This window comes from Pleurodeles waltl, chromosome 7 (genome assembly GCF_031143425.1).
Source record: "Pleurodeles waltl isolate 20211129_DDA chromosome 7, aPleWal1.hap1.20221129, whole genome shotgun sequence".
NCBI classification, from domain to species: Eukaryota; Metazoa; Chordata; class Amphibia; order Caudata; family Salamandridae; genus Pleurodeles; species Pleurodeles waltl.
The window spans coordinates 1143757233-1143783697 of NC_090446.1; the positions used below are offsets into that span (position 1 = coordinate 1143757233).

Here is a 26465-nt window from a genome sequence, read left to right on the forward strand (position 1 = left end):
ACAAACAGAAGGCTTGTGACTGGTTTTTATGTTGTTGTTTATGATGGTTTTTGCGCGGAGGTGTGGGGAAGCAGCATTTGCAATTTTCTCTTTATTTCCATGCAATGCTCTTTGGAAAACAACCTCACCTTCATTTTCAAAGGGCTTGTTATCTACACTCTGCCTTCTCTCTGCAGCTCCCTTCAGTGACTCGGCTCTGTTCAGCAGAGATGAATACATTGAGGCCACTTGCCTTGCCCGGGAAGAGATGGTTTGGTAAATGCCACGCTGCTGTACACCGGATTATTTTTACAACTCTGGTACATGTCTAAAATGTATTCAGATTTATTTTCCTGCATATTCAACCCACATGTCCCTTACTAGTTTGAATCCTGATTCAGCCTTAAACAACTGCGCAGTCAATAAAATGACTGCAGTTTGGTAATAAAATATATTCTTGTAACGCGGAGATAGTGTTACATTAATTCAGGGTTAAATATTATGTTTTCACCAAGTTATAGTCAAAATGGCTCCTTCATATTTGACTATGTTACATTAAAACAACAAAGCTTACAGACGCAATAAAAAGAACATTTAATGCCCAAATCATTGCTCTAGGGCACCAGAAACACACATTTTGCCCACGGCTAGTAAACTATTGAGCTTGCCTCGTTTGCAGAATTATATTTTTATATACTGCGAGGCTCCAAGAAAGAAAAAACAGAGGACAGGGTTTTAATATGTTTTCTAACCCACTAACCCAAATTCTCCTTCCCCCACTGTTTTAAGGTTTCCGCCCATCCTGGTCATTTCTTCTTCCCACTCATCGCTGCACAAGTAAGGTAGATTTGGCAGTGTGAACTATAGATCTGTTGCCAGCATGCTACACGCATTTGTCAGGACAACTGCATGTCAGCAGTTAACAACAAAGGCCTGTGCAGTTGCTCACCACTCCCCCTCTTCTGCACCCATCTGGTGTTGCTGTTATGGAAGGGCCAAAACCTACCTCCCCCTCTCCCTTACTGTTTTCACCTGGCTGTTCTGCATCACTGAAGCAAAGCACCTCTCCCTCGGTCTCCATGCTAAACAAGATTCAGGTGCTGATTTTTTTGTACTTCTGCTGTCTGAGCACACATTACCGCTGTTTGAGCCCTGTGTCTTTTTTCCTCTTTAGCTTGTGTAACTAGACCCAGTGAAACACAGTTGGGCATCAGTAGTGATATTCCAGATAGCTGCTAAGATAGATTGGTGGGTTAATAACCCTGCTGCTTATCTGTGTAACTTGCTTGTTTCTTTTGTCTGCACTCCGTGGCTGCCATGACGTTCAGCGCGTGAACTCGTTTTCACTTGTTATTTAATATGACAAAGACCTCGAGAGACCAATGCCCTCATTACAACCCTCGCGGTAAAAGTCGCTTACCGCGGTGCTGACGGCCGCCAACATACCGCACCGGTAATTCACCACGGGTATTATGACCCACACATAGAAATCCGCCACTATACAGACACCCACACAAGTCCGCTAGACCAAAGGTCGGTGATAAACTGGCGATAGCAAAACCCAAACCGTTACGCCAACAGGAATACGCCCACAGTATCACGACCCACGAATCAACGCAGGGGTCTTTCAACCGCGGTAAACCATTGGCAGTACACACAGCTGCGCTCAAAATACACACACACTTACAAAACTACACCACATTGGATAATTCAAACTACACACCTAACACACATACACACACCACACCCACACACACAATCCAATATAAAACACAAATAAGATGAAGGCCTCCATCCTTCTTTGGCACCAGAAAGTAGCAGGGATAACAACCACAACCTACTTCTGACGCAGTCACCCTCTCAATAGCCCCTATGGCCAAAAGTGCTTGCACTTCCTTGGTCATTCCAGGGATGGTGGAATGTGTGGTGGAGTGGCAATGAATGGCATCAGGTATCCATTCCGGACTGGCTTTGGCCACATCACAACAGCTGTATATACCTTAGGTTAGGACATGTTGTAGGTCTTCTGGGGAACCTGGGAGGATTTGAGCCACAAAATCCCAAAGAGCATTGTAATAGTGGCCCTAATATTGATGGATATTTGGGGCAAACTGGTGGAAGAAAATACCCTCCTTCTAGATGTTTCTACTCTTTTTGGACTCCATACTGGGAGGAGTATTTGAGAAAGTGCTCAGATTAGTCCAGCTAGTCCATGTCTACATCACTAATCTCTGGAAAGGGGTGCTGCGACAAAAATGCCTGGTCGCCCAAGGCAGGTGGTGGCATCATACAATTTGGCAGTTGTTAAGAGGGAGCTAGAGCAAGGTTTGGCCCAGCCTCCTAACAGAGTACCAGTAAATGCTTTGTTAAAAGACAATAGGAGCCCAGTAGTTGTTTACCCAGGCTTGGGAACTTCGGTGAAGACACTGATTTTGACTCTTAAGGTGGAGAGCTGGAGGTCAAGAATTTAGTCTGCCCTCTGCATTACCATTACAAAAGAAGCACTCTCTTCAGTGGCGAGACCCAAGCAGGAATTATGAGGGGTGTTGAGGCACCTAACATCTTGTAGGTCATCATACAGTTATGTTCATGGTAGGGTTCAGCAATCCCATCACCTGTGTCATGATCATTGTCTGATTCTCTGACAAACAACGTATGTAATGTGTGGGATCATCCTTGTGAAAGCAGAATGTCAAGTAGTGCAGGTTGAGATTCAATGTCAGCCAAGTGCAGTCTCAGTCATAGCAGTGCCAAACTGAAGTCTGAGAGTACAATGGGCACCTCCTTCTCCAGGGTCAATGGAGTCTGCTTCAGCGTAGAAGTTCCGGAAACTGGTGTAGGTTGTGGAGTTGGTATGAAGAAACATGGCCTCTCAGAACTCTTTGATCAGCCTCAGTGTCACAGACAGACCAAGAAACTCAGGTTGTACCGGGACAAATTGAGGGATGGGTTCAGACGTGGATTGACTTTGGGAGTGAGACTGAGAGGCATGGGAACGTCTGCGTGCCCTCACACAAGTCCGCCAGGTCCCATTTGGATTTTTTGTGCTTCTTCTTTGACGTACCCTAAGATTTGGAGTGCAAAGACGAGCAACCCCTGCATCTACGTCAACGTTTTCTAGACCAGGAACTGTCCTGAGACCGATACTTGGACCGGTCACACAGTGGGGTCTTCAGATGCTTGACAACACAGAGCTTCATCATGCAGTCCTGTATGGCATTTGGGTTCACCAATGTGCAGTCAATTCAGACTTTCGAGTTGTGGCTTGACCCTAGGCACCACAGGCAAAACTGGTGAGCATCTGTCAGACATTTGCTTGCAACCGTACTTGCAGGCCTTGAAGCCTTTGATCTTGAAAGGTGACATTTACCTTGCATGCTGAAAGATTTTCATCACAAAACTGTCTCCGAGTGATGAGAGGTAACTCTGGATTTGTGTCTGGTGGCACAGAAAGGAAGGAACCGACATCAGTGATTGGCAGTGGCACCTATACGGGCCACGCATGTCATTTCCAGAGGGGAAAGACATCACAGAGCCGCAAAGCGCCACATACCAGCATGTGGAGATACTGCTCAAAGGTTTCCGGATCTGGTCCGATACCTGAGGAATATTTAAATTATAGGGAATCTGCACTTAGAAGTCACTACCAGAATAAAGCGCATCTCTCTCCTTGGGTGTAACCCAATGGAAACTAAGGAGCTGGGCAGTTTAGACAATGATTCAGGGGCTTCAGTGCCCACAGGTAGACTGATGGTGTGGGGCGGGGGGAAGGGTAAGAGAAATGTGGCTTCCTTTTAAGTATTTGGCTACCTTGAGGTGCACTAGATGCCATGTCGCAGGCTCCCCTCCCTCCATATGGACCCACATTGGGGTAAAGACCGAAGAGGAAGACGTAAGCCCAATATCCTTGAGGCTGCCTCAACAGGGAACTAGGCCCGAGTCTGCAGCTGGTAAGGTGTTGAGATAGTAAAAAAGTAAGTAATATACCAGCTGATCAAGTAAGTAGCAAAATGAGTAAAACTAACCTTGCAAGCTCCAAACCCACAATGAGGCTTGCTTAGGGGAAATCCAAACCAGATGGAAAATGAGCTAATCGAAAACAACTGTCTGAGAACACAAATTAGAGATTACCAGCCAGGGAATTGAGGGAACATGCTGTGGATGAAAGGGTCCACAGTGGTTAATCTTCACTAGAAGTCATTTAAACAAGTCTCATTCTGCTAGGCAGCTGTAATCTCCCAAGGGAAAAGGCTTGTGATGCAGAGGACTATCCAACTTGACAGGGTGCTTTCCTGTACCACCTTCGTTTTCATTGCTACAGAAAATCTGAAAAAAGTGCTGCTCATTCACAAAATGTTCTTTTGTGCAGTCAATATAGAAACTCAAAGCACTTACAAGGCTGAGTCAATAGAGATGAGGTGAGACAAAAACATTTGAGAGTGATCAATTGGCCAATGTGGAAAAATGCCACATCACTGGGTAAAAAGGCTGTCGGAATTCTCAGCACTAATTTGTTTGGAAAGAAGTTAGTGTAGTGTGGTTGCGCAGAGAGCACCTGCATTTCACTCACTATGAACAGATGCAAGGCAATCAATGCAGGATTTTCAGCGTCAATAGTCACTGTGAGCACCTACGCATTGGCTCAAAATGTGAGCATATAAGAAATATCAACACTGAGTCCAAGTCCAATTGCGGCATGAAGAATCACTTTAGGTTAAAATGTGAGTCAGACCTTTGATAAACATAACAGGTGATTTAAATAGAGATGGTTGATCAGGTATATAATTAAGGCCAAAAGGGCTGACAGATAACTCTTAACTGCACCCACTGCAATGCCTTGCTAGTCCATTGATAGAACAAACAATAACATATCGGAAAAGTTCACCTGTAGAGGGTATGAAGATCACCACACTAGGCAAAGAATTTCACCCAGCACCTAGCATAGATAGACTTAATCAAAGAGCGTAAGATTGCAAGGATAACATCTACTTCTACGGTCAGCAGGTGAAACGCATTCAACTGCTGCAGCTCAGTCTCCATGCATGGAGGTATATGTTGATCTCAACCTCTCAAATGCAAACTCCTCCCCAACCCATAGAGATGCATCTGTCACAGCTGTGAAGTCTGTGTGGGGAAGGGAGAGTGGCAGGCTGCAGGGCAGATTCGTGCTTGTACACCACCACAGAAGATCTTGAGTAGTCTCCTGCTAGATATGGATGGAATCTCAGAGGCGGCCTACATGCTGGGCCTGCATATGCCATTTCGTGCTAGGTATGATGAGGATGCAAGAGGCTAGGAGTTCAAGTAGCGTAAGTACTCTAAACATCACAGATTCCCTGCAGCAGTAGAAAGACCTTGAAAATCCCCAATGAAGGAAATCTTCTGCATAGGACTCAGATCAGACTTCATCCTGTTGATGGAAAACCCAAGACGTTAGATCTTCATCTGTTGTTTGGAAGTGGACAGCAACAAGACTGTGGCACACCCAGCTTGAGCAGTCAGTCACTGAAGTATGGGAATACATGTATGTCCAATCTCAGAACATGACCAGCTACCATCTCCATTACTTTCATGAACATCCAAGGGGGTCAAGATAAGGCCTAAGTGGAGCAAAGGAAACTGGAAGAGCACCGACACATCCGCAAACCACTGATAATGCCTACAACAATCCAGGACAGGTATATGAGCATCACATCTGGAGTCATGTCTGTGATTGGCATTGGTACAGAAAGGACAGAAGTGGATACAGGAGTCGGGGTAGAAGTCTACACAGGCATTAGTTTAGGCTTGGAACAAGCCCCAAGGAGACAGTTGGAGTAGGAGGGCCTGCTGGTGGAAGTCCAAATGGAACACTTCATAAGTCTCTAGGGTCTGAATGCGCACCAGAGGAAGACTGACACATCTGAAAGAACTGCAGCATGGCCTCCTGGACAGCTGCCATTGGCTGCGGGGTCAAGACTGCCCAAGGAATTCAGTGGGTGTCAGGACAAGCTGCAGAACCAAATTAAAGTCAGAAGAAGCTTGTAAGTTCGATCTTTCGATTGATGCCCTTATGCAATCTAGCATGACTTTCAGTGGCAAGAGGGGGTTGAGCCATGCTTAGCTTTTTTGTACTTTTGGCGTGTTTTCAACTTACTGGTAGATTTCAAGCAGGAAAAGGCTTTGCATAGTACCAGCTTCCTGAACTAGACCCTGGGTGTCCTCATGATTAGGAGCAGGAGACAGACCTGTGTTTCAACACTGACCTCTTCAAGTGTTACGTGCCTCTATTATGATGTCGGCCAGGCCGACTGTGTCGGATTTCTGCCCAAAATCGGGTGAAAATCGGCAAGATGCCCGCGGCTTCAGCGGTCTTTCAAAAAGAATGCCAAAGGCATAATGAGCACCTCAGTCTACATTGACCCCTCCATGTAATCACTTCCCGCTGTTTGACCTGCAGTAAAAGGTGGTGCACAAATTTAAAGGGCATTTTCTGATCTTTCTGCCTGCAAACATCACCAAGCATACAAAAAGAGGGGTCCCTGTCCACAGGAGTCTGCACCACAGTCCTCACTCGGTCAGACACACTCGTTCAGGATCCATTCACCTTAGGACAAACCCAGGACAGATGTAAAAAAGAGGTCACAGGTGTCTGAGACAGTACAGCTTCCCAAGCCTCCCAGGAAGGGAACAGAGCCTGGACGCGATCCACTGTAATGGCCTTGCACAGAAGGGAGATCAGGTGCCAGCCCCCCTCAATTCCAAGAGCTCTCTAAAGGTAAGTGAAGTAGCCAGGCCACTGGAAAAGTGAGACAAATAGTTCCCACTATGGCTGTGACACGGTCATGCAGCAAAAATTCTATAAAGAAGCTTACCTGAGCTGCCTCAAAAGCAATAAATTCTCCATTTGAGAACAAGTCCCCAACATCTCACACCCACCAAACCTCCATGCCGACAGGACCACAAAGTCCCTCAGCACTCTAAAAGCCAGAAGGACCCAAAAGATAAATACCCTAGTGAATGGAACCCTACCCAGGACCACCTTTACTGTCCCCCGACATCAGGAGTTGAGGCAGGGCGGAGCGCCCTTCCATGTCTCCTAAGTGCGATTTCTCCCATGTGCCCTCCTCTACTAGTCAGTACCCTGCATGTTGGATTTGGGCGTATTGCTCTATGTTGGGTCCTGGCTACCCTGCTCTGACCCCTGGCCCAAACCAGAAAAGTCAGGAGGAAACACTGCTTGTGGTAAAATGTTGAATGAGTGCTGGATAACAGAGGCACTGGGGTAGGAACACAGTCTTTGCAACACAGAGAGAGAGAGCAGAAGAGAGTTCCAAAACTGAAGTCTTCCTTTATTATGCTGCATACGCTTCTGTGGCACATGGCTGATCATCATTCCCAGGGCCTGTAATGTATCTGTCTCCCAACAAAGGGGCACAGGCAGCAAGTTGCCTAAAACAAGTGCAGCAAGGGTTCCCAATGTAAACACCAACAATTTCCTGGGACTGAGTTCAAGACCCTATAGTTCAACCGAATGAGACCAAATATGACAATAGGATGGGGAGGGATTGCAGAGGGGCTGAGATATAGAAGAGAGTATTATCAGCATATAAAGACACCAAGTGGGTGACGTCTCCTACCCTAATCCCCCATTCTGCCATGTTCTGGTGAATCTAAATGGAAAGAGGCTCTAATGCGATCACAAAGAAGGGCAATAGTGGGCAGCCCTGGCGCGTATCCCTGCCCACCTCCTACGCGTCAGAGCTCAGCCTACCAACTTGCACTCTGGCTGTGCGTTTTGTGTACAGGAGGCACACCGAAGAGCATAAGTGTTCCCTGAACCCCATTGCCGTCAGCATCTGCATAAGGTAGTCCCATTTTACTATATTAAAGGCCTTGGCTATTTTGATGGAGACTACTGCCAGTTCCTCCTCCCCACCTTCCACCTCATGTAAGACGTGCATAAGGTGACGTAGATTCATGTAAGTACTACATCCAGGTATGAAACTGCATCGGTCATCATGAATTAATCTAGTAATGACTGGTCTCTAGCAAAGGGGAAGGGCTTTGCACAGTATTTTAGTCTCCGTGTTAATCATTGTAAGCAGACTTTAGGCAGATGGATTCAATCTGGGTTTTTAGCAGCATTGTGATGCATCCCTCCCTCATAAAAAGCAGCAGCTCTCTGGATGCTCCCCACCCTTCATACAGGACCTCCAAATAAGTATGGGGTGAGAACCGGAACGAAGTCCTGCTAAAACTTAGCAGGACGGCCATCTCCACCCATAGAGTGGTTGAGCATTATCTCTTTTTCACACGCTAGCATTCTTTTAACCTTGACCAAGACCCTTCTTTGATCAATAGATTGTAGGTTTTTTGGAGAGTTCTTCAGCCAATTTTATCCTTTTTTCTCTCTCCTGCTCTCTCCCTACATTCTTTAAACCATCGCACGGATTATCAGTAAAGATCTCCAGCAAAGCGCCCCCTTGCGGTGAGTCCATCGGACATTGCAGCACTAGTCTGACGAGAAGAAAGCCCTATGATGAAGCATGACATCCTTTGGATGTGTGAGGGTATTTGCTTCTAGATATAGAAGTGCCTAGTGGATTCCATTATCTTTTGTGTAACAGTGTACTCTTATGAATTAGGATCATTATTAGGGAGGCCGTACACTGGACCATTAATCTCCCTGTCCCTCTTTATGATTGTATTGGTTAGCATAGCGGCTCAGCTGTGGGACTTTATTTGTTCTACTCTTTACAACAGCGTGGCTCTGTGATGGATGACTTCCAGGGCTTATTTTCTGATGACAACGTGGTTTCTGCCATAATCCAAACCCCCCTCCATTCTTGGCAGTGATGAGTCTGGCCCCTTAGGAAGCCTTAAGGAAGACTGGGACAAGCTGCCCTCACTTAAACGGGACCTTATTAAGACAATACTGCATGGAACCATCATGACTATACCTTTGGGCTAACATTGCCCCAAATGGTCTGATTGTGCCTAACATACCAAGAACCTTCTTATAAGATTTGTTGTTTATAAAGGATTGGGCCCAGATTGCTTGGACGTGTACTAGGGACTGGCTAGTCCATAATATTAATACTTCTAAAAGAATAGCTGACGCGATTACAATCCAGATCAATTTGACATAAAGCACACTTAAAACTATGGTATCATTGTCAACCAAGAGCAGACTAGGTGAAATTACTACTGAGTTGAATGAAACGAAGGAATATTTAACTCAACAAAAGCTTATGAAACTTCGAAAGGATATAAACAAATTCATCAAAGAGAAGGTGAACCCCTACATTAAAGATGATTATGAGGCCGATACTTAATCACACTCTTCTGAAGAGTTGGTTTCTTCTTTAAAGAAACCACGCCCTTACAGCGGCAGTTTCTCCTCAGATGGTTGGAGCACTGATGAAGGTATATCACAGCACTATTATAATTCACCCCAATTTCCGGAACTCCACCCTCTACCATGGCAACTCCCATACCCTTTCTATCAACCACGCCCTATGTTGCCCTACGTGCCTTTTTTAGGCCGAGGCCAGGGCAGAGGAAGAGGCAGGCGCAGAGGAAGAGGCAGACATGTTCACTGGGCAAGGGAAGAACCACAGATGGTGACCAGGAGCCAGGGCAAAAACCAGCCAATGAAAACGTAGTGGTTAACCTGTCCCCCAGAGCCCCCTTCTATAGATAAAATGAATGTCTTGAACAAAGGTCTGGGTTTTGTACCACCTTTTCAAGAGGATTTTTTCGACTAAACTGCAAACTTTCCCAAAATTCGGTTACATGTCTTTTTCAAGGACAAACCTGGTGAGTCACTGAAGGAGGATTCTGGACTTAAAAACCATCCTCCTTCGTACCCCCATCAGTCATGCCATGTGAGCTACTTTAATTTAAAAAGGCAGTCATGACTGATGTTAGCAAATTACGTCCTAACCATACCTTTGTAAACATTCCCACCAAAGAGAGGGATGCACTCAAAACACTGGTACCAGACGAAACTGTTGTAATAAAAGCAGCAGACAAAGGCGGGGCCATTGTTATGGATTCACAGGAATGCATACATCTCTTGAGTGATTCCTTATATACTCCCCTATTTCGAGAGATCCTACAGAGAGATTACAAACTCAGATACGGACCATGATCCATGAAGCACAAACCAATACATTGATATCCCATAGTGAGGCTGAGTTCTTGGAAACTTCCCAACCCCGTACCCATTACTTCTACTGCCTCCCCAAGATTTATAAGGGAAGACTACCACCTCCGGGACACCCAATAGTCTTGGGTATAGGATCAGTTTTAGAACCCCTTTCTACCTTCTGTGATCACTTTCTGCAACCTATTGTGAGAGAGTCTTCCACATACTTGAAAGACACTAAGGATGTCATCAATTTGATTGAATCTATCAATGCCACTGAGGAGGTTCATGCACTTATAAGCCTTGATGTGGAAGCACTGTATACCAGCATACCCCAGGAGGCCACACTACAGGTGGTGGAATATGCCCTCATGAACAGGACACTGACTTCATCCACTCCAGTTCATTTTGTTATGCAATGTGCTACTAGAACTCTGACTGAGAATTTCTTTCTATTGGAGGACCAGCTGTATCATCAGAAATGCGCTACATCTATGGGTAGTACATTTGCTCGCAGTTTGGCCTGTTTGTATATGTATGATTTTGAACAACGCTTCATACTTCAGAGTACCAGTCCTTTCTCTAGCAATATCAGATTAAGGCGCTGATATAGCGACAACATTTTGATTGTTTGGCACAAAATGTTGATTCTTTCACTACTGGATCAACGAACTTGAACCTTTTTTGAAATTTACTTCTACTGCCTCCTTAAATAAAATTCCCTTTTTGGACTTAATGATCACTATCAATCAGGATAAGCTGGAGACCAGCACTTATCGAAAGACCACAGATCGCAACAGTTTACTGCTGTATGAGAGTCACCACCCAAAGGCACTACGTGACAATTTACCATATGGGCAGTTTTTGCGTCTTTGTCGCAATTGCAGTAATCTTTCAGCGTTTGATGCACAAGCCAATTATCTCTAGGCTAAACTGCACGAAAGACATTATGCGTGTCATATAATTAATACAGCATGGAAGCGAGCTCGGAACAACCATAGAGAGGCATTGCTGACAACTAAACCTAAGGCGACTGACACCCGTCTCACGTGTGTCACCACGTACACTCCACTGGCTAATACTCTGAAAAAACAGATGGTCGATTCTTAGAAGTGGTGGGGTATCCATCCCAAAACCTTTGTTTGCCTTTAGGAGAACAACCAATATAAAGGATTTGGTTGCTCACACTCGTCCCACTACAATCTACACAGCACCTAGACAGACCACACTTTGGAATTTCCCTTCCATATCAGGGCATTTTCCATGCGTAAATTGTAACGTGTGTTCACTTACTAAACGAGTGGACGTTTTGGATCTAGAGCCTATTGGTACATGTCGCCTTTTGAAACACACTAATTGTAACACCCGTAATTGTATTTATATAATCACTTGCATGTGTGACCTAAGATATATAGGAATTACTACAAGACCAGTCAAGGTTAGGATCAACAAGCACCGGAGCAACATCAGATGCGGTCGCTCTATTACCAAACTGAGCGTCCACTATCTTGATGTTAAACACACTACAGAGGATATGTGAGGGGTAGTCTTTGACTCCCCCAAGCACCTTCCAAATGGATCTAAGTTCCTTTTGGAAAGAGAACAACACTGGGTGTTTAAATTGGGTACTCACATCTGTGGACTAAATGATGACATTCCATGGATGAGCTTTCATTTTCACACTTGAGGGTTCTGACATCACAGGTATCCTTGGTACCAATCAGATCGTATTCATGAACACTACATACACCAGCAGTATCTATCACTGTTTAGACTTATTGCTAGTTGCCACCTTATCCCAGTATAACACTCCTTAAATTTAACAATATGATCCCCCTCTCAATGAGTTTTAGAATGTGGGACCTTTTGGGTTTGTAGCTCAATCACATTTCCAGCAGTATCTTTCCAATACTCGCATCACACTTTTTGTGGGGGTTTTTTGTTCCCTTCCTCTATTTTGAGGGGGAAGTGCCTCTGTTGTTTTTGGAAATTCTGGAATTGTCTACCTAATTTTACGTTTAACTTGTCATTGGCTTCTACTTCTTGTGGATTCCCCTGGATCCCGTGACAGTCATGTTTTCATTTCTAGTTTGATGGGTGTGCTTTTCTTGTTCCCGGACTTGTCCTTTCTCTATTTCCAGTGATGGATGACATGCCCTTCCCTGGCCCCCCAATCAGCAAACAGTGATGCTGATTGGTGCAACGGCTCGTGTCTACTCTATTTGACCCGAGGGACGTGTTCCCTTTTTATTATCCGGGAACACATCCTCAGGGTAGGTCACTAAGCAGGGCCTGGCGGGATATAATGTAAGTACGATTGCTCGTTCTAAGCATTTTCTATTTACTTATTGTTTGGTACGATCCAACTTAACGTTTGTTGTATATGGCACATCGTGCTCTGGCCTGAGTCTAAGTCCGTTGGCAGGACACGGACTGTTTGTTAATCAATGGGCCCGGCCAACGGTTCACTTGTACTTCTCCCTCTCAACCACTTTTAAGACTCTCAACAGACATTTCATGGTTGAATAGGCAAGTGGAGGGGAATGTATCTTAGTGCACGATGTCTCATCACTACAGAGTATATCTCAGCATTTACATTATTACTATATTGGCATTATCACACATCACCATTTTGACTCTTCATTTTAACTCAGGGTGTATCCTTTGTGTAACCATTTTGGCTGATTATTTCTTTCCTGTACCTAAATAGATTTCACACCAGTCCCATGGCATGCTTGTTCCCATGAAGCCTTGTCCTTACCTGATGATGGTAAGCAGTGTTGCTCTGGTTGTTTTGTTTTTACTTACACTGAGCATGGCAACACTTCAATCACTGAGTGCCACATCACCTTAAAGATTAAGTTTTGTTATACGTGCTTGGATCCCGAATTTAGGTTGATCTTTTTATTGTGTCCTTTTTTTCCACAGGTTTCCTTCTACATCATACATTTCAATTGTAATTTTGTTGCGTGTAAGTGGCTCGCTTTTCTGCACACACATTCTTAGATACACGAGGTCTTTTTTTAGTGTTGTTTAGAAGTTTTTTTTATTTTTTTGTTATTTGGTCCTGATGAAGCGCCACTTGATCCATACGGACTCTTCAGGAGCAAAACATGTTGACCCGTTGTGAAGGATTAAGATAATTTCTTCACCCATCCATGTGTCATGTCGGTAGAGTGGTTGAGCATTATCTCTTTTTCACTCCCTAGGACTCTTTTAACCTTTATCAAGACCCTTCTTTGATCAATAAATTGTAGGTTTTTGAGGGTTCTTGAGCCAATTTAATCTTTTTCTCTCTCCTGCTCTCTTCTTGCGTGTAGGTTTAAACTCATCACTACATTCTTTAAACCATGGCACGGATTATCAGTAAAGATCCCCTGCAAAGCACCCCTTTGCAGAGGGCCCGTCATACATTGCAGCGCCAGTCTGACTAGGAGCAAGCCCTATGATGAAGCATGACATCCACTGGATGTGTGAGGGTATTTGCTTCTAGATATACAGGGAGTGCAGAATTATTAGGCAAATGAGTATTTTGACCACATCATCCTCTTTATGCATGTTGTCTTACTCCAAGCTGTATAGGCTCGAAAGCCTACTACCAATTAAGCATATTAGGTGATGTGCATCTCTGTAATGAGAAGGGGTGTGGTCTAATGACATCAACACCCTATATCAGGTGTGCATAATTATTAGGCAACTTCCTTTCCTTTGGCAAAATGGGTCAAAAGAAGGACTTGACAGGCTCAGAAAAGTCAAAAATAGTGAGATATCTTGCAGAGGGATGCAGCACTCTTAAAATTGCAAAGCTTCTGAAGCGTGATCATCGAACAATCAAGCGTTTCATTCAAAATAGTCAACAGGGTCGCAAGAAGCGTGTGGAAAAACCAAGGCGCAAAAAAACTGCCCATGAACTGAGAAAAGTCAAGAGTGCAGCTGCCACGATGCCACTTGCCACCAGTTTGGCCATATTTCAGAGCTGCAACATCACTGGAGTGCCCAAAAGCACAAGGTGTGCAATACTCAGAGACATGGCCAAGGTAAGAAAGGCTGAAAGACGACCACCACTGAACAAGACACACAAGCTGAAACGTCAAGACTGGGCCAAGAAATATCTCAAGACTGATTTTTCTAAGGTTTTATGGACTGATGAAATGAGAGTGAGTCTTGATGGGCCAGGTGGATGGGCCCGTGGCTGGATTGGTAAAGGGCAGAGAGCTCCAGTCCGACTCAGACGCCAGCAAGGTGGAGGTGGAGTACTGGTTTGGGCTGGTATCATCAAAGATGAGCTTGTGGGGCCTTTTCGGGTTGAGGATGGAGTCAAGCTCAACTCCCAGTCCTACTGCCAGTTCCTGGAAGACACCTTCTTCAAGCAGTGGTACAGGAAGAAGTCTGCATCCTTCAAGAAAAACATGATTTTCATGCAGGACAATGCTCCATCACACGCGTCCAAGTACTCCACAGCGTGGCTGGCAAGAAAGGGTATAAAAGAAGGAAATCTAATGACATGGACTCCTTGTTCACCTGATCTGAACCCCATTGAGAACCTGTGGTCCATCATCAAATGTGAGATTTACAAGGAGGGAAAACAGTACACCTCTCTGAACAGTGTCTGGGAGGCTGTGGTTGCTGCTGCACGCAATGTTGATGGTGAACAGATCAAAACACTGACAGAATCCATGGATGGCAGGCTTTTGAGTGTCTTTGCAAAGAAAGGTGGCTATATTGGTCACTGATTTTTTTTTGTTTTGTTTTTGAATGTCAGAAATGTATATTTGTGAATGTTGAGATGTTATATTGGTTTCACTGGTAATAATAAATAATTGAAATGGGTATATATATTTTTTTGTTGAGTTGCCTAATAATTATGCACAGTAATAGTCACCTGCACACACAGATATCCCCCTAACATAGCTAAAACTAAAAACAAACTAAAAACTACTTCCAAAAATATTCAGCTTTGATATTAATGAGTTTTTTGGGTTCATTGAGAACATGGTTGTTGTTCAATAATAAAATTAATCCTCAAAAATACAACTTGCCTAATAATTCTGCACTCCCTGTAGAAGTGCCTAGGGGATTCCATTATCTTTTGTGGAATGGTGTACTCTTATGTATTAGGATCATCTCCACCCATCAACTTCCCTCAAGCACAACTGTCCCAGGGCTGTCCGACCCTCCTCTAGCGAGAGGTCAGCATCTATATCATGTGCAGCAAATTCACAAAGCCCTGGGAGTGGCAAGGAGGCCAGAGAGGCTCCAATGCTCACCCGAGCACATGGAGTTGTGTATCGGCACACCTGCTTTAAATGGGATTTAAAGGTGACCACTATCCCCCCTGGGTATAACCTCACAGCCTTGAGAGGAACGAAGGTGGAGAATGGTGGGGCAGGGAAGCTCCCAACAGAGGAGCCACGCAAGAAGGCACCTGGAGCTATCTCCTTCCCTGTAGTGAAGTTGACAGGATTTAAGCGTATACTACTCAAGTCTATCCCGCACCTCTATGACTGATCAACAAACTCACAGTTCTTCGCGCTGCCCACCTATACCGGCCAGACCCAGGTGCTGAGTGCAAGACAACTCATCTTCCTTCTGTAGAAGCTCAAACTGCAGGGATTGGCAGACCCCACAGGAGAGGCCTACATACCATCCCCGGATTACCGCTTTCATAGCTTCCCACTCGGTCGATCTTGACTGCGTTGCAGCCCAATTTAGCTCAAAGAAATCAGTAAATGCCTAAGCCAGAACCTGTCTGCCCTCTGGATCCTGCAAGACCCCCGAAGCCAACTTCCAGACCCCACTCAAGTTCGCAATAAATCAGAGCATGGTCAGACAAACAGTGGGAATTTTTGATTCTGTAAGAACGCCAGGGACAGGTGAGGCAGTTAACAGAAAAATGTCAAGCTTGCTGTGTGGGTATTGTGCATCAGTGAATAGCAGGTATGATCTGTGGACGAGGGGTAGAGAGCTCTGCAGATATTGCAAAGCCCCAAGAGCTCAGTGGCCTCCAGGAGCGCAGTGGTCATTGTAGGTTTAGTGTGCAGTCCGAGAGGTTGCCCATACAGGGTCTCACCCGGCAAACAGTTGAAGTCTCCTGCCCACAGAACCTGTGACTCTATGGCTGGTGTTATAACATCTCATCTTCAGATAGAAGGCATCATCATCTATATTTGGGCCATATGTATTGACCAAGACAACCTCTTCCCATAGAGTCTGTCCTGTATCACCATAAAACGTCCCTCCACTTCTGCCTTTATATAGGAAAGAGCAAAGGGGACTCCCGGTACCATCCAAATAAGCGCCCTGCGGAAGATAGTTGAGTAATTGGCACAACTTGTCTGGCTCCTCCATTTTTTAGCCAGTTTATTAGTCTCCCCCTCTGGAAGGCGGGTCTCATGTAATAGGCAATATCCACTTTATTTTATTTAGAGAAGGAGAGCATTCTATGCGTAACTTCCTTTTCACCTCCAGGAAGGACTTAACAATCCCCTGCACCTTCTGAGTATAATCAGGGTAAATTGCTATACTGCAGTTTTCATACTGCAAATTGTGAGCGTCTATAGCAGCTCTTAGGATTGCGTCCTTGTCCTCACAGTTCAATATTCTAGTGATTAACGCCCTTGGGGAAACGTACGGTGGAGGCACAGGCACCAGAACCCAGTGCGCCCTTTTGATGACAAAGAGTTCAGACAGGTCTTTGGGGCAAAGTGTGTTCCTCACCCAGGGTCATAGGAATCGCTCAGCAAACTGACCCTCCACCCTCTTGGGGAAGCCCAGCAGGAGCATGTTGTTCCTTCGTGAGCATCCTTCTGCATCCTTAACTCGATGCTACAAGGTGTTGGAGGCAACCCGGAACTGAGACACCTGTCGTTTAAGTTGCCGAACCTCGCTCTGTAGGATATTGATGTTGGTTTCCGCACTCGTAACCTTATCCGCAACCTTCATTAGAAACCCCTGCGATTTGACCCTCAAGTGCCGCCCTTGAGTCTTGCATCACCTCCAGAAGAGCGGCACACAAAGGCTCCCTGTGACACTAAGGGGAGGGGTTCTGGGCGGATGGATGATCCTGATGATTGAGTGTATTCATGGACTGGTGGGACGTGGTGTACTGTGTGATGGTATTCCCTTGTTGCCATCTTTGGAACCCCTCCTTTCCCCATAGTGTAAAGGGAAAGAGAGGAGTACAGGAGGCACGCCACTCCCAAGGCTGCCAATAAGAGAAAGCCCCCCGTCGCCCCCCCCCCCCCCCCCCCCCCCAAACACCCCAACCCAGGTCAGGTGTCACTCTGGACTGCCCACTTGTACCAAGGTTCTTGTGTAGTTGAAAACATCTCAGGTCAGGAGTTTTATATTGCTAATATCTGCCAGAAACCAGCCTCACCCCAGCAGCCCAACAGCAGCCCTCCAGCTAGGGTGTAAGAAAGCACCAGGCCACCAGCATGCTAGGAGTAAACCGCTGGGCAAAGCATTTCATGTATTGAGACCAAGGTCAGAGGCAGTTCAGGGCCCCTGTATCAAAGACCTCTGCAATTGGGTGGTGAAGAGACTTCACTCTCTGCTCACTAAGCCCAACCAGTCCAGAGCTCCCTTCCCCGTAGCCTGTCACCCCGGGGAGGATCTACCAGGCTATATGCATAACTCGTCTGCTTCGATGTCCAGCACTATGATCTCTTCATGCTAGAGGACCTATCTCTGTAGCAATCCCAGCCATCATCAGCCAGACTCTCCCGGCAGCAGTGGATCTGCAACCCCTGACCAGGACGAGGTGAGTGAATCACACTGCTGACCTCCCTTCCTGGGCAGAGGCACCTCTCTTGTAGCACATGGCTTAACCGGCCATCGGGGACCAGGGGCCACGTGTTTCCCAGTACAATAGCCGCCAGAGGGCCAGGACTTCACAATGCTCCCGAAAATCACAGCAGGCCGCAAGGAAGGTAGAAATCACGCCCCCCACCCCCAGGCCGTGCCGAAAGTCAATGGCCCGAGGGCTCCCAAGAACCAGTGCAGGAAGGCCAATCACCAGCAGCATTACTCAAGGAGAGGTGGGGTAGGGCGCTGACTCCCAACATGAGCCTTCCCTCACTCCTGTTGCAGTGTTCGCACCTGGGCACTGAACTGCTGCCCAGCAAGCTGGGCTCCAGGCTGCCGCAGTGTCCAGAATCACCCAGTGCTCCTGTAACTCAAAGCAGTTCCTCAAGGAAGGCAGCAATCTCCTACCTCACATCACCCCACCAGCCCACACCGAACGTCGATGGCTCTCTGGCCGCCAAGGACCAGTGTTAACCGCCCAATCACCCATAGCACTATTCAAGGAGGGGTGGGAGTGGGCGCCGACCCCGACATGGGTTCCCTTGGCCCTCAGTGCAGTATGAATGCCCGGGCTCCGAAGCCCTGTCCAACAAGCCGGACTCCAGGCTGCTGTAGTCCCCAGGTAGCACAGTTCCCAGCGTGCGTGCTGCTGTAGGCCGTTGTAAGGGGCCACCCAACCCGGATTGGGCTGAGAGGTCGGGCAGCCACCGGTATAGTCTTCAGGGAGAGTGGGGGGGGGGGGTTAGCTGCTTCACAACCCTCCATGTGGCTCTTCCTGCAGAGGGTCATGGCACAAAGGCTTCAGGCTACGAGGAGGCCCCGATCAAGGCAGTTCTCTGTGCTCCTCACGCTGGTAAGAATCCTGCCTGAAAGGGAAGCCAGGCATCAGGCAGCCTCCGTCACCGAACAGGTGGCTGCAGAGGCTCACCTCCATGGGCACAGATTGGGCGTGATGCACAGGATAAAACAAGATAATGAAACAGGGAGACAAAGCTCCCTAGGGCCACATCCTGGCGGCCATCTTAGCTGGCCACACCCCTCTACATGTTTTTCTTCTTAACACATATGCCAGTGAAGCTGGAAATTGGGGCCACAAATTCCTTAATACATGTTGGTGGCGCACACTTCTGTTCCAAAATAATATATTCTGAATGTCAATTTTGAGTTGTCCTTGTAATTTAAGTATAGTTGGTTATAGTGATTCTCATATCCTAAGCTTTGTAGGGTGCTAGAATCAGTGACATTGATTGTGTTACAATCTTTTGAAATTCTCGAACATAAATAATGTCTTCACAGAATGTACTCTTCTCAAATATACTTATCTTTACCAAACAAATCTGTTACTCTGGGCTCATAGTGGTGCTGAATCCAAAACCTGCAGCCCCCCGGGTCTGACTTTTAGTACAATGGACAGCATGCAATCTATAACCTCTGGTTGAAATATGGATCAAACACTCATTCATAGAGCTTTAAATATTGTGCTTACCTTAGAATCCTTTGTATTGTACTTGTTTTCTATTCCATAGATCTCTTGAAGGAGGTAGCTCACACCATCCACCTGAAGGACATAGAGAATCAGGTAACTAATGAAAAGGTTATGTTTCAACTTCTCACAATACAAGAAAATCCAAGGAGAGAGTTATACATGTCTCTTGTGATCTTCAAACAGTACTCTGTCCCACACAACAGGGATCTGTCTTCATTCCAGGCCTTACTCTCCTATACCAAAGCTGGATATTTAGATCAGTCCATTCCATAATGAAAGGGGTGGTCTTCATCTTGATGGCCCACATTGTAATGGCCTGTATTCACCCCTGTTAGCATCAAAAATGGAAGAGACGCAAAACAATATTCCTGGCAACTAAAGCTCCCTTTATATGAAAATGAAGGGGACTATTTCCTGTTCACATCGGAGCTTATTGATCCAATACTGTGGAGGAGCCTTACACAGCCAGAGTTCCCTCTGTTTAACCCTGAAGAGGAATATCTCTACCTATCTCACTCTACAGCAGTTTCAAAATTGGTTACATTTTGTATTTATTTTTTTCACTATAATTACTAATTATGTACTTTCTTCAAGAGGAAAAAAGGTCTCCGTCTTGCACAAAAGTGCTGCAATTGTACTGACAAGAAGTAGGGGCCAAAGCTCTTCTCCAGCCCCAACACTTCCCCTCATTCTGGATATACCTCACAAGTCTTTCCCTACTGCCAGAGCATTACTTCAAGTCAAAGCATCCCCCATTTATGTCCCACCAGGATTCTGACAAAACCACAGGTGAAGTATGTGCCAGAGATACTCACCACTTGCTTCTGCTTTAAGGGCTTCACGCAGATACTCGCATCCATGTGCTGAAAAGGTGAAAGAGAGAGAGAGAGTCCAATCATAAATGTGTGCCCCTTGGCATGAAATAGGAGCAGCTACAAGGTAATTAGTCAGTTACAGGATCATGGCAGACCGCAATGGAATTACAAAGGAGTATCCTAGGTGGTGCTGGCTTGCCTATTGAAAACATCGGAGGTAAAGGTAAAGCCTCCTAGAGCAGTTACTATTCTGCACCAAACCTAGGTGTACTTCACACGCCAATGACAAAAAGGTTACATTGGACTGTAAGGAGCAACTTCAACAGACAACCCAGCAGAGTGCTCTGCTGCAGCTGAAATATAGTTCTGTAATCTTAGGAAAGAAGAGAACAGAATGAAAGAACCTCCCAATTATGCATCATCAGTAAAGTGTGTGCAGTAGTGAGATAGTTCTGGTGTCTTAAAGTTATATTCTGTGAGATCTGTGCAACAAGAGGTATAGATTACCTATCTTTGGACTAAAAGCTTTGATCCCCAAGCTATTTTCCAGAATATATCTTGAGGGTCTGGGCTTATAAGAGACCTGAGGTATAGCTCTGAGGTCAACTGCAAAATTGCCAATCTGTGTAAAGACTATTTACCCCCTACAGATAGAGCTCCTGCCCAATGTGAATCCTAGTTTGGTGTATATCTTTGAAAATCCAACTATCTGCCTTTACATTATAAATTTATTTTAAAGATTTTACTTTTTTATTTTATTCGAGTTAACGTCGCAGTACACCGAAGACATTGTACCATAGACAACCTTGCACATATATGCCATTCCCATCCCTCCCCCTTTCCCAGACAAGCATCCCAGAGCTGGTCCAAACGGAAATCTCCAGGTTACAGAATATTTGGATCAGATGCCAAGACACTTATCTCCCTTAGTACTAGGACTGTTATTCCCTATAACATGATGTGTACTACGATTCATTCTGAGCCCCCCATAGACGCATCCTGGCCAGGTTCTTCCACTTCCTCTATCTGTTCAAGTATCCCCAGCCATGTTTGTATATCTTCCTCTATATGATTGTCTCGTCTGACCTGCCTTAGCCGTGTTTCCTCCGCCACTGCCCATTCCTAGGTATGCTTAAGCCATCCCTTTGCACTAGGCCTCTGAGTATTCATGCAAGCGATCGCTAATCGGCAATTGGCTAATAATACATCTAGCTGCATAAATTTCCATTCGATTTTATTTTACCCTTCTTTTTTTTTTTTTTGTTTAATAGCCCCCAGTAAGCACTTTACAGGAGTCAGAGTTCCACTCCCCCTACACTTCTCAAAGTTTGGACCACAAAGCCCCAGAGGTTTTGCACTGTAGGACAATTCCAAACTAAATGTAGGAAGGTTGCTGGTCGGGTGTGACACCTTTGACAGCCACCATCTTTACTAGGGTCGACTCTATATAGGAAAATTGAGGTAACATATATGCTGCCTTCTAATGTGCCTCCCCCAGTGGAGCGCTCAACTCCACTTCCCATGCCTCCCTGGCCGGTACAATATACCTGGGTGTGTCTGCCATCATGGCCCTGTAGATATGAGAAATAATATGCTTGCCCCCTCCCACCCCCTCTCCAGGAGTACCCTAAGCATTGCTGATGAGGGAGGGGCCTCAGGGTATGTGGGCCATATCTCTCTCACAATATTGAGTATTCTTGCATACATCAAAAACTGTCCCTGATTCACCCCGAAAGCGCCCTGAGCCGCCTCAAAGGTTACAAATGTATCGCTGGGGTAATGATCTGTGACCCACCCTCTCGCCAAGGTCGAACATCTACCGTAGTGGTCAGATGTCAAAACGACTGAAGATCCCAAAAATCTAATTTGCGGGCAAATGGTGCCCGCTGTAAGACCACCTTCACCGCACGCATCCAAAGCAGTGTGGAGTAGTTGTGCTAGTGTTTCGGTTCTCCAGTCATCCCTGAGAAGGGATTTCTCCCAGTTGTCCCCTTTTGTTAGCCACCACGCTGCATGCTGTAACTGGGACAGTACTCTAAGTTGGGCAACGCCAATCCTCCCTCCTCTAATGGGAAGTGAAGGGTCTCACATTTCACCTTATTGCGGCCTCCCGACCACATCAGAGAAAGTAAGCAGGAATGCAGGCACCTAAATAGCGAGGAAGTGTGTCCAGAGAATTCTGTAAAGTATATAGGCTTCGAGGCAGAAACACAATTTTTGCCACTGCTGCACGCCACATAACCGACAAGGGAAAGGTGTTCCAAAACTGCACCGATCCCTTCAACCCTGACAGTACTCTCTCAATGTTAAGCTGATTTCGCAGTGTGACTGTGTGAGCCACCATAATTCCGAGATTTTGCAAGTGGTGATTTTCCCATCTCAGGGGCATATGCGATAAAGTCTCCTGTGGGAGTCTCGCCAGGCTCCCCAGTGGGAATATTAATGATTTTTTTACATTAATACGTAGGCCCGATAATCGCCCAAAGGATTCCAGCTATCTGAGCAAAATAGGAATAGAGGACTGCAGCTCTGTTAAGTAGAAAAGAGTATGGTCTGCGTAAAGCGACAGTAGGTGGCACGTCTCGCCCACCTTGACGCCCCATCTCTCCATGTCCTGTCGAAGAATCCGTGCCAGTGGCTCCAGCGCCATCGCAAAAAGCAGGGGCGATAAGGGTCACCCCTGTCCTGTGCCCCTCTCTATTTGCAGTCTGTCGGAGCATTGTTCCCCCCATGCAGACACTAGCTGAAGGTGCTGTGTAGAGAATTTTGACCCATTTCAGGAATTTTGGCCCAAACCTCACAGTTGCGAGGACCGCCAAGAGGTACTCCCACTTGACAGTGCCAAATGCCTTTACAATATCTACTGAGACCAGTGCCAATTCGTCCTCCCTATCCTCCACCTCGTGGAGCACATGCATTAATCTATGGGTTCATAGTCGTGTTTCGCCCAGGTATGAACCCACTTTGGACAGGATGGACCAGACGGGCAATCTCTGGGGCAAGTTGTGTTGCATGGATCTTACTTAGTATCTTTACATCTAGGTTGATCATAGTGATAGGCCAGTAGGCTGCCGATCAGAGGAGGTCGCTCCCTGTTTAGAAATTATAGCAATAAGCCTCTCCTGCATTGATTCTGGTAATATATTATCAGTAAATGCCTCGCTGTACACCTCCAAAAGCCGAGGCGCAAGGTCAGTATAAAACACTTGATAAAGCTCAGCTGTAAAGTCGTCGCTACTGGTACTTTTACCCACTGGGAGAGATTTAATAGCCGCTTTACCCTCCTCGAGCATAAGATCAGAGTCCAGCTCGTGCCTCCCCGCCTCACCCAGGCGGGGGAGGGCCGCTCCCTCCAAGTATTCCAGTAGGTTGTCCCGATCTGGGTCCCCCAGATTGGCATAAACCCCCTCAAGGTGGTCCCGAAAGACCATGACTATATCTCTGCGTACTCGCCTCTCCCCCCAGAGATTTGTGAGGTGAAGCACTAAGAAGCGCGTCTGCTCTCGTCGGAGGATCCATGCCAGGAGTCTCCCCACTCGGTCGCCCCTCTTGGTATACAAGCTGTTGATTTCAAAGTGCACCTTTCCAGTCTATCTCTTGTTTCTGTCAGTTGTCTGGTGAGCAGAGTTTCCTCCCCCTTATTGCGTCTCTCTCGCATTTGGCGTTGTTGACACTACGTCAAAGCGTCCTCCCTCTGAGCAAGTTCTGCCTGTAGTGCTTTCCGCACTCCATAAGTAAGCCCCACACAGCTTCCCCGAAACACTGTCCTTCATGCCTCCCACTCCGTCGCCCACCTTTGTGTAGCCGTCCAGTTATGTGTCATATAATCTGTTACTGATTGTGCAACCGTGTTTCTGCCAACCGGGTCTTGAAGAATCTCTGAGGGGAATCTCCAACTATGTAGGGTTCGGGAGCTACCCCCCAATTGGAACACACACGTCAACGGGGCATGATCTGATAAGTATTGTGTCAGATGGGATACCTCCTGTATCCTGGGGATTGTGTGTTGTGTGGGCGATATCCGATCCAATCTGCTGAAAGTACCAAGTGTATTCGAATAAACAGGTGTACTCCCTAAGGCCCGGGTGTGTCTCTCTCTAAATATCTCTAAAGCCCAGTTGTGACATTGCGGTTTTCAAACTCCTAGTCATTCGTGGTTTGGTGCCCTGTCTAGGAGGGTGTCTATCCAGGGCCCCGTCCATAATGTAATTGAAGTCCCCCACCCAGAAGGTATCAGTCCCCATGTGCGCAGACAGCTCACTGGCCAAGGTGGGATAAAACGTGTCATCTATATTTGAGGCGTATGAATTCTGTATCTCCAATTCCTGACCATCTAGAGGTCCCCTAAGCAGGGTGTATCTGCCCTCAATGTGTGCCTCCATAGAGTGCAGGGCAAAGGGCACTCCCGGAGCTATCCAGATGAGCCCCCCCCCCCGGCGAAGGAGGAGAATGTAGCATAGTAATTCTGCCCTCTCAATTTTTTTGCCAGTTTCTGCACCTTTGCGTCCATGAAATGGGTCTCTTGAAGACAAGCTATACTGACCCTCCTGCACCTAAGCAGTGACATCACTATATATCTTTTCATAGAGGTACCGAGACCTCTCACATTCCAAGTGAGTAGTTTAAAGGTGTTATGGTCTACCATGGTGTTGTATAATCTAAGCTTACCCACTGGAGGGACCTTTCTGATGTGACATGGCCATACTGTGCATAACTAAACAGTTTTTATAAACAAAGTAAACCTAACCACCAACAATCCCAGTTCCCTCCTCCCTTCCAGACGACAACCGCAGGGTTAACATTAGTCTATCGTAACCCACCCAACTTCCTGTTGGGATGTAAACACTCCCCTTACTGGTCCAACTGGGACCCTTTACCTCACATTTGCTACTCCCCCAATACAACATCTGTTACCCTCTTGCGCACTCTTATAGCCGACCACCCAAGAGGGGGATTTTGGGAGGGGGGGGGGGCTGGGGAGTCGTTGAAAAATGGTAGGATTCGCATGTTATTTGCAAGTCAGGACTGCATTATGATTCCGTAGATCTCCTAATGATTAGGGAAGGTCATTCATAGACTCAATGTGTCGGTCAACAGTACACTCCTATGCAGGTGGTGCCTTAGAGTTTAAAGTAGTGGAAGGCTATTCCGTCCTGGAATCTCCACTCAAGCAGGGACCATGTCAGGGACAGCCTCTGAATCGGGCATTGACCATGTGAGACGACCCCTCCCGGGAATACCCATTCCAGAGACCAGCCAATTCTCTCCGAAGAGGTCGATTGAGTGAAATACATAGCACCATTCTCCCCTATGCGAATTCTGTGTGGAGGTGACGAGCTGTGCGACGTGCATTCCCCGTGGACGTCTGCGGTTGCTCCAAGTGCACAAGCACTTCGTGGTCCTTTCCATCGTCGGCAGCAAGGTTCACTCCTCCAGTCACCACACACAGCAGCGCCTCAAAGGAGTGCCAGGTTAAGTGTCTTGTGTGTGGCAACCTAGTAAGGTCAGATTAGGTCATCCGCTGTCTGTGGTGTCACTACAGGGAAGGCGAGGACCCCATCTCAGAAGGCATTTTAGGAAAGGATCCATTCTCACCATCAGAGTCTGTTAGCTCTGCATCTACCTCCGAGGTGGCTGATAGCACACTGATAGCTGTTGCAGTTTGTAGTGCACAGCGATGCTCCTGTATAATCGGTTCTAGATCAGGAGTGTGGCTTACTTCTTTTAGGGGAATCACACGCCATTTCAGACTTCTCCGTTTGCCGGTCTTTCCGATTCAGCATCCCGCTGACTGATCAAGGCTGTTGATTCCAGCCATTCCAGAGTGTCAAAAAAGTGTGTTTTACTGCCGGTTACCACTCGCAGCCTGGTGGGAAAGAGGAGAGAGTATGTCAAATTAAGGGCACAGAGCTTGCACTTCACAGACAAAAAGGAGGTACGTTGTTTTTGTAGGGCGATGGTATAGTCAGGGAACACCATAACTTGGGCGTTATCCACCTGGATTGTCTGGAGTGATCTCACTACACGCAGTATATCTCTTTCAGCGTAGTGCAACAGGTGGAGCAAGAAGGGGCACAGGCATGAGTCCGGCAGTCGGGCCCTCGTAGGGATCCTGTGGGCACGCTTAACAGAGAAGAAAGGTGTTAGCGAACCCTCTGGGACCAGCCCACAAAGCCAACTCTTGGTATAGGCGACCGCATCTGGGTCCTCCACGCCCTCCGGGAGGCCTATAAAACGGATGTTATTC

General features: G+C 46.5%; 1 protein-coding gene across 3 annotated transcripts in view; it reads right to left on the reverse strand.

Moving 5' to 3' along the window:
- RNF157 (ring finger protein 157) overlaps positions 1 to 26465 on the reverse strand; it is a 494906-nt gene that overhangs the window by 314621 nt on the left and 153820 nt on the right. For all 3 annotated transcript variants that reach the window (XM_069200214.1, XM_069200215.1, XM_069200216.1), the window contains exons 8-9: positions 20219 to 20266; positions 19404 to 19475 (exon numbers count right to left, since the gene is read on the reverse strand). In XM_069200214.1, coding sequence (XP_069056315.1) covers positions 19404 to 19475; positions 20219 to 20266 — 120 coding nt within the window. The remainder of the gene's footprint in view (positions 1 to 19403; positions 19476 to 20218; positions 20267 to 26465) is intronic.